Source organism: Bombus flavifrons, chromosome 4, assembly GCF_040668555.2.
Source record: "Bombus flavifrons isolate JBK064 chromosome 4, iyBomFlav1_principal, whole genome shotgun sequence".
Lineage (NCBI taxonomy): Eukaryota > Metazoa > Arthropoda > Insecta > Hymenoptera > Apidae > Bombus > Bombus flavifrons.
Genome location: NC_138445.1, coordinates 12,151,619 through 12,170,063, shown reverse-complemented (window position 1 = coordinate 12,170,063; position 18,445 = coordinate 12,151,619). Strand labels below are relative to the sequence as shown.

Below are 18,445 nucleotides of genomic sequence, written 5' to 3'. Positions count from 1 at the left end.
TGGCTGCACTTCCCATACGAAACGAGACCTTATCCGTATGACGTTTAATGCGTATCGTGATAATGGAATCGAAAATAAACCGGAAAAATAAATTACGTTAGAGAAATTAAGAACCTTGCTTGGTTGCGTGTTTCGTAACGTATATATGCAGAAGTTGGTACTACTGTAGGGGTAGCTTTTTATGGGTCTGCATACGATATATACATGTAACTCTTTATGATATATATGAATCCATGACTAAAATTTATATTCGAAGTAGGAAATACGTTACATGATATTACATTTTCATTTTCATCGATCATCGATCATAAATAGAATTCCTTGAAATTACCGGTTCTTAATTACTACGTTCTAAAAAGAACAGATCTTGTAACGATGCTTATTCGTTGACAAGCAACGAGTTAGTTTCTAATAAAATGTTTCCAGTGTGTCCTGTAGAAACAGTTAATGCATGTAATTTTGTAAGAAGTAAATGATTCCTCCTTCTCTTGTGGAACAGCCGGAGAGGCGGAAAAAAGAAAAAGAAGAGCGAGGAAGCAAGAAAAATGTAAATAATCGGGTATACCAAACGTAGTGTCGTTTTCTTCGTCATCGTTTATTAAAAACACTAGATCAGCGGAACAATGCAAATGATCACGTTATGAAATGTTCTTTTCCTGCGTAATCCCTGTGGCTAATGTTTGAAAAACGAATGTCGTAATGAATGACTTTAGCCAAAAATATTGTTCAATCGTCAAACAATGCTTAAATTTTCAAATCTTGAAAGGAGATTAGCAAAGATTTTTACATTTCAAAAACGTGTTGTCGAAGAAGCTATTGATTTAACAAATACTTAACTTTTACGCTTCAAAAAATAATCGTTAAATTATTCTTTTACTTCACTTCTGATTATAATGAGATGTAAATGTGTACGTTATATCACATAACGCGTTAACAAACGAAAATTGTTGCTTGACATGCACATGGGCTCCATAGCCCATAGTGAACATAACGAATGATTAAAAATGTCATGGAAGTTATTAAATGAAAAATGGCTTAGCAATTTTCCTGTTTGCGAAACGAACGAATCGAGACAGGCGATCAAATCGAACATGACAGGACGTAACGAGTAGTCAACTTGACATTGAGAAATTTGACCGATTACGAAAAAGAATCAAGCGCATTAAGGCAGAAGGTATCAAACTACTTATGGTAATTTAAAACAAGTTTGGACCAGAGGAAAATATGTATGTCGTTGCGCATTACTACTGGTGTGCCTAAGGCGTGGACAAAAGATGAATTTGAGACCGATGACCTTTCTCCTCGAGGAGAAAGAGAGACAGGTCAAGAAAGATCATTCGAGAAGGCTCCGTTAGTTGATCAAGCGCGAAGGCTATTTAACATTCCGTGTTTGGAAGGACGCACTTTAGGAATCGCAGATGTTCAACGGACTGGCAGTGCTAGTTTTCAAACTTGTTCTCGCTGCTCTCGCTTGATCTTTCCGTTTCACGCTCCTTCCCAGTTCTTGCTCTCTCTCTCTCTCTTTCTCTCTCTCTCTCCCTCTCTCTCTCCGCCTCTTTCACTCTCTCTCTCTCTGTCTAACTCTTCTTTTTCTCTCAATGTGTTTTTTTACATGAAAACCTACCCAAGAAAGGCTATCGTGTGGCACGATTCCGGTCAAGAAGAGTTCAATCGCGGAACACAGCTCGGTCTCAGACAGAAATATTCTAATCGAGAGATGACAGCTTGTACAACAAGTAGGTCATACATAGAACAGGGAATGAAGGAATCGACAGGATCTTCCAGGAACGATATAACAGTTCAATATGAAAGTGAAACAACATGTATGGAACGCGATCCCGCGTGTTTATGTCGGCGGAACTCACCTTGGTTCGACTGGGACTGCGGTAACGGCTCGTAACGATTTGAAACGAGCGCACTGAGTCCACTCCATGCCTGGTACACACACGGCCACTATCTTCTCAGCTGCTTTTTCCTCTGTTTTAATCTGTTCGAACACTCGTGGACATGCTGCCTCTCGTTCAACGCAGATAAAGATTGTCGGCGCACACTAATACTCGACGGTCACGACGCTGAGGCGCGAAAAACGCGAAAATCCGACGGATCCGCGGTATAATGTCACGAAATACGTACCGAGTCGGCAAACGTCGAGCCGCGACGGTGGCGTCTACCTGCGCCAAGCGGTTCAACTAAACTCTCTAGCCACTAACACCTGGGGATATTTCCCTAACCGACATTTAACTCCACTCTTCCGTTCTTTTTAAATTTAAAAAGACGTTATCTTTCCAGTTAAAAGTTTCTCAATTTGTCACAGAATTTCTTACTTTGTGAATGTATTCTTTATTTTACAAATAGAGCAACTTTGGAATGCAGAATCTATTTTCGATGATAATATTTAAATTTAAGTGCTTATATTTTTGTCTTGGTTGAATAAAATGATTGCGACTATATTTTATTAAAAAAGTTCGATTTATTTTATATAAAAATTTTATAATATATTTTTGTATTGTTCGTATGATAAAATTTGTAATAATTTATTCTTGTAAGTCGGGTTCAAAATATCGTGCAATTTATTTTCGAGAGTAGGTATGTAATTTTCATAATTCTTCACGAGCGTTCTAAACGAAATGGATTTTTGAAATTGGACATTCAAAAGTGAATTGACCCAATTTATAGCGTCATCTGGCAATATAATGTCTATATAACACTTCATATTTTTTATTAAAAACTCAGCACATGTCCTTGATACCTCCAAAGGTTCAAAGAAGTCATAATTTGTACATTTGTTGAACACCTTAAAAGAAATAACATTACATTTACAGTATCTTTTACATTTTTAATACTTTAAATAATATTTACTTACATCTGTATCATCCATTTCGTAATCTATATAATCTAATAATGCAGTACTCCAATAAAAAAGCGCAATACACATATACTCAGGATGTTTATTACGTATATTGCATTCTAAGAATTTGGAAAGTAGTAAATTCATATATGAACAATCATTAATCACTGTACAATGTACCGGAACATGATCAACTAAAGAGAATGCTTCATTCCGTATTTCGCGATTATTGTCCAGTAACAATTGTAATACTGTTGTCCACCACTGAATCTGTACATCTGTGATCATATTTAATTAGGATTGTATACATAAAAATATTTTAACATTTCATAACTTACATTGATACTCTTCACATTTATAACACGCTAGAAAAAGGCCCTCCATTATTTCAAATGCAGATTTTCTAAAATCTCCACTCAAACTTGTGATCCATAGATTATCGCAGAAGCTACTATATACATCATTTGTACACTCTAAATTAATTGCTCCATCATGCTTGTTAAAAGAAGCTAAAGTCACATATGATTTCCCCAATAATCTTAAGTAGCAGTCTCTCTCATAGTATCCACTTTTATTATCCTGTAGACGTATTTCATTTAACACAAATTTACAAATATCAATTCTTCTCATGAAATCAGAGGATTCAGTTTGATTAATGCATGTTAGGCTACTGTATAGGAAATCAAATATCGCATCTTGCAATTCTGGACTATACTTATGAAAACATTCTATAGAGTTGCGAATTTCATAGAAACCATAATTTAATAATGTTTGTAATACATCTCTGTATTTCACTTCATTAATGATTTCCGAAACAATTGACCATGCAGCAATTTGCATTTCAGGAACTTTTAAATTATGCAAGCATATTTTGATTACTATGGACTGTTGAATTAGCGAAGTTTCTCTCGCTATTGATCGAATGAATCTAATTACTGATAATTTATACACTTCTCGCGCAGGTCCTTGTTTTAATTTTTCACCTAATAAATGTGAAATTACGGTACATAGCATCGGGAACATTCGCATCGCATACCTGCAATTGAAACGATTTTTTGTATTTTGTTAATAATTCGAAACTTTTAATATTAATTTCGCTTACGTTCTATCTACTTCACATATTTTATTGCAAACATTTACATAATGTGCAGCCAATAAAAAACTTGGCGGTTTTGAATTTTTTCGCTCCAGATTTTCTATGATCCAAATTGTGCGTTTCAAAAATTCATCCCAATTTACATCAACCAATTCAAATGATTTAAAATTGAAATATATTAGTATTTCATATATCTATAACATTTAAAAATATTTACAAATCAATTAGTATTAAAAAGAAATCAATTAGTATTTTAAAGAAATGTCCATTACTGATATGCATACTTGCAACATATAACCATGTATTAAATTTAAAGATGAATAGTTGGTCCCTGCAGATATTATATTCTCAATTATTTTTGTTAAAACATATTGAACAGATTGTGTTGTTAATAAAGGTACAAGTGCTCTGGCTGCTAATTTCCGTGTTTCGAATATCGCACTTTTTGCGCATTGTATAATTAAATCTATAAGATCATTGACCTGAAATAGACGAATAACTTTTGTTATGAAACTTCTAAGTACGAGCATGTGAGTAGCATTGTTTTGTCTGTGTAGCAGGGGAAAAACAAGTTATTTAAATCCTTAGTCATAATATTTCAGAAACATGAGAGATTATCGGTTCGTAGAATAATTAAGAAACAAAAAGTGATTTGTAGTTATAGATATACTTTATATTTCTGATGGAGTTATATTCTTCATTTGATCACAACTTCCACTATCATAAGGAGTTTCCGCTTTCTAGTACTTGTACAAGAAGGCTTTTAATGCCATGAGGAAAGAGAGAAAATTTCGAAGACTATTTCGTGATAGTAGGAACAAAAACGTTGACTATTCGCAATTATATATACTCGTCCGTTGCTGCAGCTGCTAATGATACAAAGACGGTATAATAAACATTTGATACCATGGCGAACACAGATCAGGCATGCATAATCTGCAAATTCATGGTCACATATACGCGACAGGTAGACCGTACGTTAAAATTAGTACGGTCGCGTATAAGTAACCATAATACATAAAGAGTTAAGCTAAATTACCGTATGAAATACTTATAATTACCTTCCGTTGAATATCGCTGGGTTCCGTATTATTATGATAGTATAGCCGTGATAGTAAAAGCAATATCGATTGTATATCGGCTTTTATAAGAGTATCATCCATTGCCACAAATGTTTGCAATTGATCCAAAATGAAAGATAATAGATTAGAATATTTTTCAGAAAATACTCTATAATTCATTTTATTATCTGTGGTAAGATTGATATGGTCTTTCGTTCTTTGAACACCAAAGATTCTAGTAATAAGTGCACTAAAAAGTAATGTTGCTGCGTTTCTTTCCTGTAAGGGACAGCATACATTTTTTATTTCATTTTCACATTACAGAAGAAGTTTACTTACCGCCCATGTTGCAGCATCGTAACTTTTAAATGCCGCTATTAAACCATCTTCAACATAATTATTTACTACTTCTGCAAGATGAGAATGTCGAAAAATTGCTCTTAAGATATTTAGAGCATGTGTTTTGATTTCCGTGACTTGAACGATATTTTCGTTTACAGGACAATCATCGTTGTACTTCAATGTAGCAAGTGAGTTCTCATAATGTGTAAAAACAGAGTTTGAGTATATCAGTTGTTGCACTTTTTCCCATAGATTTTCACTTTTCAATTGTGTAAATCCTAACAAAATTTTTATCACCGAATCAAAGGTTGTAGTTTTTGAATCTTTGTATTGACGAGGTTCTGTAGATAGTAAAGCCTGTTAAGTAAGATTCATATGAATAAGATTTATAAAATAATGTAAAAAATAAATCAGGACTGAAATATTTGATTTCATTTACCTGTATCATGAATGGTACTCCTACACTTCTTCTGGTTGCACACAATTTTGAGTTCTCTTTAATTCCCGTGATGGAAATCAAAATTTGATGTAACCACAACTTAGGTAATTCATTTAGATTTGTTTTACTTAAACGCCATAGTCGAGAACACAATTGGCTGAATCCTACATGAGCCTGTTCAAATGCTCCTCTATGCTTTGTTTCAGTAAGCAAGGAAACAAAATGTTCTCCTATTTTGATAATCTGTTAAAAATTTGCTTTGTCTTATTTTCTTCTAAAGAAATAACCTTTTAATACAAATTGTGAAATTTTACTTGCTCTTCATTTAACAAATTTATGGAAGGATTGTCTTCACATATAGATGCCTTAGTGGAAAGCAAACCAAACAATAAGCTAACTTCCTTTACAGTACGCCAAGAACAAAGCAACACCATTTGTGGTGTTACTATTTGCTTATCAGGCACAGAATTACATATTTCATTAATAGCTTGTGAATTCAAATCCATTGGTAAATGTCCCTCTGGTGAAGAATTATTTACTATTAAAGAAACTGCATGACTGCATTCGAAAGATATGGATATTAATTCTGTTACAGTGCTCTGCCACAAACATTCTTTCCCAGCATTCTCCAAATTGCATTCATATAACAAATTTCTTATACAGAAAAGATAGCCATACAAAGAATGTTTAATAACAGTTTTCACTATATTCTCTTTTGCTAGAGTCAAGGAATCCTACAAAAATAATTTATATAGCTATCTGCATAAGATAATTAAGTCATATAAATAGACACAAATACCTTCAACTTTTTCAACAAAATTAGTATCAGTTGTAGTATTGTTGCTTCTTTTATATCTTCAAACTGTATTAATAGATCAAAATGATTTTGAAGTACTTTTTGTACAATAGGTGACAGTATACTAACTTTCAGCATATATACAGCTGTAATAGTATCAATAGGTCTTACACTATTGCCTAATTCAATAGCAACCATGATAATATCACGAACATGACCTTCATTATTTAATTGCAATAAATTTGGATCTATTGATTTTATTAGATTGAAAGCCATTACTTTATTTGTTTCATATGTATCTAATAACATTAGGTTAAATATTGCTTCCACTTGCTCAGCCTTCCAAATAACTTGTTTAAATTCATTATCTAATAAATCTCTCATTAGGAGCAATATCCGTAGAGAACACTGCCTCCTATTGTATGTTGCATCAGGGCTACATATGCACATCTGACGTAGAGATTCAAATTTACAACTATACATATTTATATCACTTTCTAAATTGCAAGATATTTTATATGATTCATCCATCACTTCTTGTTTTATCTCTGATGAACTACAATTTTTTTTATAATGGTTTCTCATTTTTTCTTCTTGTGCATATTGCCGCCTCATGACAGCTAAGCTGTCCTTCATTCGCTTCAAAGTCTACAAAAACAAATTTATGTTTCATAGGAAGCTTAGATCTCCGTTACAGTGATCTTACCTTTTTTATTAGAGGAACAAATTCTATATTTTCTTTAAAATTGACTTGTAGAAACAGGATGATTATATCAAGTTCTTGAGATGTAAATTTTAAAGTGCTCTTCTTTGATTCTACTATAAGGGCTAGTGTATTTAATTTTATCTAAAATAAAAGTTAACATTATACAGTAAACGGACGAAATTGTTTAAAAATTTATATTTTATAAATTAGTACCTCTTCATCATAATGATAAACATAATGTGCCAAACTATCATACATGATACAATTTCTCCAATATTTATTATTCGAGTTAAGAAGCTTCTCCTCAGTGTCTAATTCACCATTACGTTTCAATATTAACAAATCTTTTAATTGCCTCTTTACTTCTTCTGATGTAAACATGTTGTTTCCCTCTCTTTCGCATTAAATCCCAGAAGAACACATGTACTATATCGCAGTTGAGGTTGTGGATGATAAATTTCCTCACCTGAGGGAAAATATATATACAGACGAGGTATAGATATATATTTTCTCTCTGCTATAGAATAGATGTGGCATGCAATGCTTTTTATATCTTCAATCAATGATACATATTGCAGTATTACATACACGATCCACAGTATTACAGACAGAGGTCCAGTACTTGTCCAATTTTTTATGCGGAATGTTATTATTCCGATCTGTTATGATGGTTTTTAGTTCCTTTATTAGCCGCATGACATTATCACAAAGTTGCTTTAGTGCGCATGCTCGTCGTTATCTACACTTGATGCGACTTCTGCTGGAGAGGGAATTTCCTCTCTACTTTTACGATGTCATGAGTGACATCACTGAATGTTAGAGCAACACACTCTATTGTTGACAGAAAAGTCATAATTTTATGTAGCGTAGAAACGTACCATAAAAAATTTTAAAAATTTAATTAAAGGTGTACAAAAGTTTGGTTATAGCTTGGTTTAACAAAAAGTGTTAGTTGAGGGGAAGTTTCTTAAAATGAAAAAAAAGGAAAAAATCACAACGCAGTGCCATAGAGAAAAACTTTGAAAATCGTCCCTTAGTTTTGAACGTTGTAACATTAAGCTTTTAAATGTTACTATCAAAATAGAAAGTTATGCATGTTTCTGTACATGCTAGTTGGTTTTTATCCATGCTACCATGCTACATGGTTTTTATCGCGTTCTTACACATCAAAAGAAAAGTTCATAAAAGAATGTTGAATATATAGTATATTTTTTTTGTATTGGGTTGGCAATTAAGTGATTGCGGATTTTGTCAGGAGGGGATACATACTTATGTGTGTTCTCGCTCTACGTTCTCTCACTCTCGCACGTATTGGGTTGGCAACTAAGTGATTACGGATTTTGACAATATAACCTAATGACAAAATCCGCAATCACTTAGTTGCCAACCCAATACGTGCGAGAGTGAGGAAACGTAGAGCGAAAACACACATAAGTATGTATCCCCTCCTTGGTATGCATGTGAGCGTCGCATGATGCCCTAGGACTCCGTTGAGACAAAAGGGAAAAGTGCAGTGAGAAATTTCGTGACCTAGGTCTCCGACGAGTAACCCATGTGGCGAGCTAAGTTATGTGAATATTAGAATAAAGTTCTTTGTAATACCTCAAAAAATCCTTTCCATACTTTAACAACGAATATAAAAGGCTCTACTACAGAAATACAAAAGCTAAAGAACTTTATCTCCCGATTTTAATTGAACTCGAAAAGACGATATTAGGGGGCAATGTTGTTAGCTTAAAAAAGTTAAGTAATTTTATTGATTGTATAAGTAGTATAGAAAATCAAATAATTTTGAGAGATTATTATAATAGTTTTAACAACCCTATTAAAAATACTAACTTAGTTATCTTAGCTTGTAAACACAATAAAGTAAAAATTTTAGAATACTTATTTGGTAATGACAGTAAAATTCTAAATAATCTATCTGTTGATATTGGGAAGAGCACTGTGCTACCAAATGATGAAAATGAAGTATGCCATAATACATTTTACTATGCTATACGTTCAGGCAATATTCATTTTCTTGGTACACTCATCAATAAATGTCAAGGTAATTATTTTGTTATTCATTTGGGAGAATTGGATGAAAATCTTTCTATACCTTATGAAGAATTAAAGCTAAGGGATGTACCATTGTCAGAAGAAATAGAAATTTTTGTTGAAAATACATTAATAAACGTCTGTTTCTTCTCTAATACTTATGGACAATATCAAAGCTTTAGGAATAATGTTATCATTATCAAAGAACGGATTGGATTAGTACTTCAAAACATTAGCCTGTTAAAAGCAAAATATGCAAACACAGGAATAGTAGATAAAAAGTTTTTATTTATAGCAAAATTTATAGCACAAAATATTCATATATTAAAACGACAGTTGGAATCAACCTATGATATGACCTTTGGATTACTTATATTGAATAAAGGCAAAATATTAAAATTTGTATACTTTTGTACCGTTCGTAAGTACCTACAGTAGGAAAAAACGAACTCGTTCATACAGTACTGACATCTATAGCTTTAATTTATAGTATTTTCAAATGGAATAAACGTGATTAGCCCGCTATTATTGTTTCTTCTACTGTAAAACTTTCATGAGCAAAACAATAACATTTAAACAAGATTAATTTAAACGTGGGGGTTATATGTGCCGTTTTTAATTGCATAAAGGGATTATATAATTTAAGTCGTCTACTAATAATTGTCAATGTCATTGTTTCATTATCAACTCCATTCCGTCAACATTAATCATAAATAGCTTTATTAACTTTAGTTACAAATGCGTATTGCATATGTTAATGTAATTTAAAAACGTACGTAACTTCGTGCATGTTAATGAAATGAAATGAAGACAGCCAAATACGATAGCCTTTGGTAAAAAAAATATCAAATACATACGATGTTTGCTCATACTCGTACTCGTACTCGTTAATGATCAGTTGGACGTTCGCGAAATTCAACGAATCGACGGAAGTTGAGGAATATCGGTATCGAAAAATAACCGGTACCACTAATTTAAGTAATTGCAGTATTATATTATAATTAATCAATATATGTTATATTTAAGTAAATTAAGTAAATGCTGCTTCGCATCGTTTACTGTAATAAATTCCAATTTAATGAAAGTCGATCTTTTATCTACGAACCAACCGTTCGTCACGTGAACTCACGATGAAACGGTAATCGCGATTAGGAATAGAAAGTTTGTTGACGGGAGACGGAAAAAAGTTCTTGGTACACAACGTTCGGACAACGGCCTCAGTTGCACTCGGTTTACTTTTTCATATAGTTCTCGACTAATTTTAACTGTACCGTGGTCTTATTGCGTAACTGACCTATACCGAGGCAACTGGCCATCTCTCTCCCTCTTTACACGACTCTTCTTCGATGTTTCTTTCCTTTTTACTATGCCCGGTGTCCTCGTTGTTATTTAAATCGGAACAAGAACGCCGGACGGTCGAAATGTTTCTGCCTCTCGACTCTGACTTCCACAACGTTGCACTTTTTTATACAACCGTGCAAACATTTTCGTCAAACTGACGTAGGTCGAGGTGGCGCTCACAATAAAAGAAAAAAAAAATACGGGCATTTTTTATCGCACTACCAGCAGCCCAGGAGCTGTTTGTGTAAATCGAGTCACTTTCGTGTACCAATTCCGTTGGTAACCAATTTCTTGATGCTTTTGTTTCGGTCGCGAATACGAACAGTGGAGTTAACAGTCGGTATGGTTGTCCAGCCTGCTCGTTGCCGTCGGGAATTTTTCGCCATGATAAAATAGGACCGTATTTGTTGGTATGCATGATAAAGGGAAATAGGCCAAGAAGAAGTATTATTTAGAAAAAGTGCAAAGATAGGCTTGATAATTTCGAGAAAGGAGAACGAGGTGTGAAAGAATAATGGGCGAAAATAGTTCGTTTCTGTCACGATAGTGGGCGTAATGCGAGGCAATGGAAGCTGTTGGCGCGTGTTTATCGTGGTACCTGTACGTAGAAACGTGACATTTAACTGGGGCCGACAGAAACCGTCCGTCGAACGCTTATCGCGCGAACCGTATCTATACATTTTCCCCAAACCGGATGAATGCTTTCGCGCCCATGAGAACCAGGAACCTATTTAAGAACGTCTTTTAGATACGAGTTCTTCTCGTTACACGAGATCGATTTTTCGTATAATAAATCGCAAGGTATACGTTTCGCAATTTCCCGTTTGCCCCAAAAACTACGTAGCGGTATATACTAGAAACGTTTCGTAAGATCTAAGATACAGAAGTCTCTACGATATAGGGAACTGCTAAACTGAAGGATCAAATAGCGGTGTTGCCGGTCGATACGGTGACAGGCAAGGTTGCATGCAATATTCTGCCTGTTTTAACAGCTGTGTTACGTTACCTGAAGTTTTCGCCAATTTACTCAACCGGAAATCCCTAAACATAAAGGTATGATAAATAAATTTCATGCTTTGGCTGATTTTATGATCCTCTTATATCGTGGATCTCTATATTCCTTCTCTTTCCTTATTATTTCTTATCTTATCTTTCCTACACTTTTCTTGATTTTTCTATGATCATACAACAAGATTGGCCACGTTGTTCGCCGTTAATTTCTGTCGCGAGAGAAAAAACGAATCCTTCGGTGTTGCGCAACGTTCGTTGTCTTCCTTTAATCATACATCTTCCTGGGAAGGATCCCAGGACGTTTCCGACCATTCTGTCTCCGAAGACCTTTTTCTTTTCTAACCGAGACGTTCTTGTGAACGAATGTTTCTCGCGTGCGTACACGAGGCATCGCGATGGTTATCGTTAATTGCGAGTCCCATTAAAACTCGTTAAAAATTTTTTGGGAATCTCTCGCGAACCTAATGATCGAACTTAGCCTTCCATTGTTCGACGCTCGAGACGCGTAATCGCGAGGCCCTCCGGGAAAGAAAGAAAGCGTATGACGAGTGTTTGACGTTCTGCTTCACGCTCGGAGAACGTCTGAAACGTGGGATTTCCATTGTTGTACGCGGGCAGGGGGAGGGGGTCTGTGGACTGGTTCGACGGATAAGGTACAAGCCGCTTTTGACGTGTCTGACGGGGAATTGTCCGACGCACAGGTAAATAACCGGGAATCGTCTGCTAATTCAATTTGCCGCGCCCTTGTCGAATCCAATTAACAGTGAGTTACCGGGCTTCCCGGATAATCGTCAGCTATCCGCAATTAAATTCAACAATTTAATGTCGTACCGCCGACAAACGTTTTGATTTCTCCTCACGAGTCGCCGACAGAGAAATCGCGTCTTGGGCGATTCTCGTCGAATCTGCTATCCCTGATAAAAATTCATGAAAAGCAGCGGACGATTCTATGAATTTTTATGCCATTCTCCTACGTCGCGGAACTGCCCATTCCTCTCGATGAGATTCTCAATTATAGTCCACGTAATTATAAAGTTCCGCTTACATACACCGTTTCACGGCCGCAATTTGTTTGGCCGCGGTTCGTGACAAACGTTTCTCAAGCGCCAAGGAGCGGAGAAGTGGCTGCTCGATCCGAGGTCGGTTTTCGCGCTGCGAGCAAACGCCGCCACTACGAGCTACGCCGTTTTCCGGACCACTTGGTTTTTGCTTACGCGCAAGCGGAAAATAAAGAGCGCGAAAATGTACTGACGATGGACGACGCGCGTGCAAGAAGACACTCGCGTTCGCGTTGAAAGAAACGCGTGCTAGTTTTCGCGATCGTAAAAGGAATAAAAGGATACGACGTTAATATCGGGAGTACGACGATATGAAAAAGCGTTGCGACATAGCCAGTCGCGTTTCATTGTTTTCCAGCGGGCCGATGTCGCGTTCGCGAATCATAGCTCGGCGCACATGTTGCACGCCATGTAATCTGCGATTGATAGTCGGCAGCCGGCTGATTCGTCTCGTGCATCCTGCACGTACTTACGTGCAGGAATTCGGTAACAAGAACCGAGAAATCTCATTTTTATTCCTTTACGAGGGGATCTCGTTGTTTGCCGCGGCCATGGACATCTCGCGAGGATATCTTGCAATTTCCGAGTTCCTTCGCGAAAGGCGAATTTCTTAGACGTTTTAAACGACTGTTGTTTGCTTCTTGGATTAATCATTTACGAGGTAGCCGATGTTCTTGCGCGTACCTATTTCCGTTCGCATCTCGGCAAGCATTTGCTAATTTTCTTTCCTCGAGATTCCGACGTCCGAAAGAGCCGGAGATCCTTTTTTTTTCGGTAAACACGAGCGTCCCTTTGATCGCGCAAATCGGGTCTTTTCAATTTGTACCGTTCGTAAATGAAATTTGCCCTGCTTCGTAATTACGAAAGTAGACGTCTGAAGATGGTTTTCGAAGTCTGGAGCACTGGCTTCGTGCAACTCCTTGTTAAGTTGGCGAGCAGAAGGAAGTAAGAAGAACTGGACAGAGAGTGACGCTGAGAGCCAAGGAAAAAGCAAGAGGCAAACTCATGACGTGATACGAGGTTGGCCGCAGAAAGGGTGAAGCTCGAGAAAATAAATTCACGTCTTTGGAGACACTTGCGTGAAAAGCTCTGAAAGGGGCAGAAACAAACGGGTACGTGTATCCTATGCGCGGATGCAGGCAGAAGCAAGAGGTCAACCGAATTTCGACTTCTTAAAAGGACAGAGAGAACCTTTTTCGGTGCGAGCTCTCGAGGAGCCCGGAGATCTTTTTACGAAATGTTTATCGAGCTTCGAAAGAAAAACGGTCTACCGCGTAACCATCGACAGCGACGATTCTCTGCCTCCTCTCCTCCTCGGAAAGCAATTTGCGCAGGTATCGCGGCTGGTTTTTTAAGAAAATGCCCTCTTTGCGCGTTGAATTTACACCGCGAAATTCGCATGGCATGGAAATCGGAAGGAAAAACTCGATTGTAAGCCGATTAAGAATTGCATTTAAAGAGAGAGAGAGAGAGGTGGTTTATTAAGTTTCACGAATGGAACCACGACCAGGTAAGCCGCTGGTAAAGTCAAAATTTCTTTGCTTTTAAAGAGCGAAGCTGAAAGGGCTCGTCTCGAAGCAGGTCGAATGAAATTTACGTCGCTCATCCGTCGTCGCTTTCACCGGCCCGTGAAAACAACCTTCGGGAAATTTCGCTGAAAATGCGTTGTCTCCCTATCGGAACTTGTCGAACCGAATCGAACCGTGTCTTTTTATCGGCGGCTCGTTAAAGGCTGAACGACTTGCACGTAGGATCACGGTGCGCGATACAATCCTTCGTTACGCAAACTCACCGATCCGATCTTCTTCCTCGTATTCGTTCCCGATGCAGCTGCAATCGGAATGGATTGATTCGTTTGAGACGCGCGTGATCCTCGTTGCAGCGAAATAGGGCGCAGCTGTTTGCATCCTCCGTGTTCTCCGTGTAATTTGTAGCCTATTGTTAGCGTGGCAAGCTTAAGGATATCCGTAAACAGGTAATCTTACGTGCATAGGAATTGAATCGAAGAAGAAGAAGCTCGCGCGAATGCAAAGGGAGAATAGAGAAGAGAATAAGGTTTATCCGGTTGAATATCGAATAGGAACGAGATAGAACTTTTTCGAAATATTTTTTCTCTCTTCTTCTTCTTTTTCCGTGTACGATAAGGCGGGCCGATCGAAACGATATCGAGAAGAGGCGACAAGATGCTCGAGCGTCGATCGACGAAAGGCTCTTCGTTGTTTGAAGCGGCAGCTCGATCGTTTCACATTGGAATTACGCGTCGATATAAAGGTTCGTTCGAAAGGTGGAATGGTATCGGACATGAAAAAGCAGATCGATCGGTAGATTGTTCTTCGGAGACACGCAGTTACATTTTTCATCTTCGATCCTCTTTCCAAACTCTTCACTCGACCCACATACCGAATAAAGATTTGCTGGAATCGCACCACTGAATTTGTCGCTTTCGCGAATATCGATGGGAACTTTGTATCGGTAACGAATTCTACGGTTTTTAAAATCTCGTGAATTTATCATCGGTAAAAGTGACGCAAATATACTCGCACCTTATCGTAGAAATTCGCTGAAATCGATCGACCTGTGCTCGACTTCCACCTAGTCGGATATTCATCCTCCTTGTCGTTTCATCGTTTCACGCGGCGAAAATCGATGCTCGCTTTCCTTTGTCCCTTTTATTTCCATGTTAATGGCCGTCGTCCATAGAAGGCAGCGATTTCGCGAATGTATTTCTGAACCGCGGATCGTGAGAAGAAGCGATTTTAACGCGGGCAACTCGGCTGCAATGGGCGACGAAGGAACGATCAGGGCAGTGGCTCGCATAAAGACACCAACGGGTAATAAATTCGCGTGAAAAAAGCCATGAAACAAAGGAGTACGCGAATACGGTCTGGAAACGTTGGGAAAATCGATGTCGCCGAGGAAATCGATTAAACGTATTGCAGTCTGCTGCAGTGGGATTTGAATTAACGTGGAGCAAAGGGAAATTTAAAGGCTTTCGTTGCTTCTCTCCACTGTCTCAGCTGCGATAGTAACTGCAAATCGAGTCTGTTTTTTGATCTTCTTCGATCGTGAAATAAGAAGGGGTATACGTGTATTTATACGTATGTTTATCGTGAAATGCAATATAACTGGGATAGTTGACCGCGGTAGAATCTGTTTTGTAAAGGTTTCTTATAAAAACAGACTCGATAGAAGAATAGAGTAAGAAAGTAAAGTCCTTTGGGACGAAGGGAAAGTAACGAGCCCTCTGATCTCGACTAAACGCACTTAGTGTCCCCGATGGAGAATCTCTATTTGTCATTGTCGCGGCTTGAGTGAGATTAACGACCGTCAGAAGAAAACTCGGTGTCTGATGCAGCGACAACGTAGCGAGAGTACCTCGTTTTTCGTCATTTCTTGTTGGCCGCTGGATATTTAACGATTTCCAATATCAGTTTTTCATATCGGTAATAGCCGAGCGGATCTTCATAACCTTGTGAGTTTTGGTTTTTCATTTCAATCGAGAATCAATTGATTCGACGGTACGACGACGGTAAAGAGGAGAGGGGCTTGGAACGTCGCCTTTGCACGGCACTCCAGCAAGATTTATGAAATCGATATCGCGCGATAATCGAGTCCACGGAAAAGCCCGGCCCTGGCAAAGTAATGGGCAAAGTTCTGGCAGCAACCAGTGTTCGCGGATATACCCGTTTACATCGGTTGTTCCTCGTCGAAGCATATTTACGTACCGCGGGTTAAACTTCCCGCCGATGCACCAGTTTGCCTTTTTGTCCCGTTTATTTATTCAAACAAGACGCATCGTGTTCTTAAAAGAAGTATACTTCCTCCGTTGTTCTCCACAACCATGCGAGAAACCATTCACATTTTAATTGTATCTCGCGATAACGGCACGCGTTTCGAGCTCGGTTACACGTTTCGCGTGTGGCCCGCGTTACACGATAAACAGAATGTTTGTAAGAAAACGAGGGAAATTGCCGGATGATACGGTCGTTCTGGAAAAACTGCAGTTCTATCCGTCGTTCCTTCTCTTGTTTGTTCAACGCCGGTTTCTTGCGATATTCGCAAACCTACGGTTGTATCGTTAAGGAGACATCTGGAAGCTGTGTAACGGGTATCTCGTTAAAAGTAGAGTACTCCGGTTTTTATCGCCTGGTCGTGATATAAAAAGATACGACGCGTTGGGTAATAAAGAAACGCTTTAAATTCGAGCCTGTGATTTCGAACGATGGGAAAACTGTCGCACAGTCACTGCGAGCATCATCATTTTACACTGGATTTTGTTCCACCAACGTTGCAGTTTACCTCATACCGCGTCACCGTGTTCGAAGGGCTGATTTTCATGTAACGATCACGACTATCACACGGGATATTCAGCTGCGAATCGCCCGAAAATACACGGAGCATCCCCGAGTATTATATTTCGGGCTTTGTCCCGGAAACCGGAATGACACGCGACGAACGGCAACGAAAATTGTTCGCAAATAAGCATACGATGATGGCTGGAATAAACGATCCGCCTCGAAATTCGCGCGGCCAAATTAGTCGCGATAATAAGAAAACCTATAGAACGAGCCGCGTGCACGCTATACGCGCTTCGAGATTCGTGGCGAACACGGAGGAAAATTTCGCGGCAACTTTAATGACACGTCACGAACGTATGGAAAATACCGCGATCTTCCTGCGCTTCAACGATAACACGATCTCTTTTTCCAGATGCAAGTACGTGCGTTGGAATAAGGAGGACGCGGTGTCGAGCGAAAGTATTCAACGAATGGCTCGGAAAACACGGAAAAACAATACGGCCGAGAAAAAAGCTCGATTGTTATGCGAGCAAACAACCGTTGATGGTATGTACCGAGACAAATAGATATAACGAAGTTACTCGTCCAACTCGTATTGCTGACGATTGTTGGATCGAACGATTATTTTGTTTAAAAAGAATCTAGTTATACATGGATGTAACAATGATATCGAGAACCAGAATCGGTTTCCATCGATGGATCTAGCTATGAAAGATGTCAAACAACCGGATGCATCAGCCAGAGCGATACGTAGATAGATATAGCGCGGGCTACAATTTTCAAAGCGTCGATATCTAGTTTCATCAAAGTCGTTGACTGGAATCGCTCGTACTAGGTAGCCCGGCTTATCTATGTTTACCGGGACAAATGGAAAAGAGCTGAAGAGGGGAATAAAGTAGTAGGCGTAGGTATGCTCGGCGCCAATAGTCTTAAGAGAGTGGTATCGGGTTACGCGCGATTGTTGTAATAATTACGTGTCACTCATTCCTGCGTACGTACGTGTTACGCTATTATTTAGGCCGCGCCCACCGTTGCAGACACATTGTCTAGAGACCATTCGAAATGGACAAGAACGTTCGATTCGTATTTCTGGACACGTGTACCATTCTGTGGTCACATCGCTAGCATGTTCTGTTATATTATATATTTAACGTAAAATTTATTCAAACGCGTACATTTAAATTTATATATTCAACTTTGAATTTGCCAGCTTAAAAATTGAAATGGAAACATTCAAATGTGAAATTTGGCAAGACGCGATATAGAGTCTTTCGAGAGGAAGTCCCGGCTACGCATTTACAGATGGACACGTTCGCGCAAAAGGAAGTGACCTGTCTTTTTGCGGCACGCACGAGGATGCGAGAGATTTCATTTCGTAAATTATCATTGAGCTCTGTCTGCATGAACCA

The 18,445-nt window shown here is 38.2% G+C and overlaps 2 protein-coding genes across 7 annotated transcripts in view; both read right to left on the bottom strand.

The window, feature by feature from the left end:
* Positions 1-2,160, bottom strand: part of LOC138179010 (uncharacterized protein CG43867) — a 98,753-nt gene extending 96,593 nt beyond the window's left edge. For all 6 annotated transcript variants that reach the window (XM_069111412.1, XM_069111408.1, XM_069111405.1 and 3 more), the window contains exon 1: positions 1,866-2,160. The gene's annotated coding sequence lies outside the window, so the exon portion shown is untranslated. The remainder of the gene's footprint in view (positions 1-1,865) is intronic.
* A 290-nt stretch (positions 2,161-2,450) lies between these two features.
* THADA (Thyroid adenoma-associated protein homolog) lies at positions 2,451-8,071 on the bottom strand. Its single transcript, XM_069111138.1, has 12 exons — positions 7,502-8,071; positions 7,289-7,429; positions 6,586-7,230; positions 6,101-6,520; positions 5,787-6,029; positions 5,345-5,704; positions 5,006-5,284; positions 4,229-4,426; positions 3,951-4,138; positions 3,187-3,884; positions 2,864-3,126; positions 2,451-2,794 (listed from the first exon to the last, which is right to left on the bottom strand). Exons 1-12 carry the CDS (start codon positions 7,667-7,669, stop codon positions 2,489-2,491), a joined length of 3,909 nt encoding a protein of 1,302 aa, XP_068967239.1. The 5' UTR covers positions 7,670-8,071; the 3' UTR covers positions 2,451-2,488.
* Between the last annotated feature and the right edge of the window lie 10,374 nt (positions 8,072-18,445).

What these genes read in the sequence shown, in the direction of transcription:
- THADA (XM_069111138.1), bottom strand. Translation starts at nt 7,669, where the DNA reads ATGTTTACATCAGAAGAAGTAAAGAGGCAATTAAAAGATTTGTTAATA. An exon ending in TTGTTCCTCTAATAAAAAAG is followed by an intron (nt 7,231 to 7,288) that starts GTAAGATCACTG and finishes TTGTTTTTGTAG; the next exon opens with ACTTTGAAGCGAATGAAGGA. An exon ending in CCAGCGATATTCAACGGAAG is followed by an intron (nt 4,427 to 5,005) that starts GTAATTATAAGT and finishes CGTCTATTTCAG; the next exon opens with GTCAATGATCTTATAGATTT.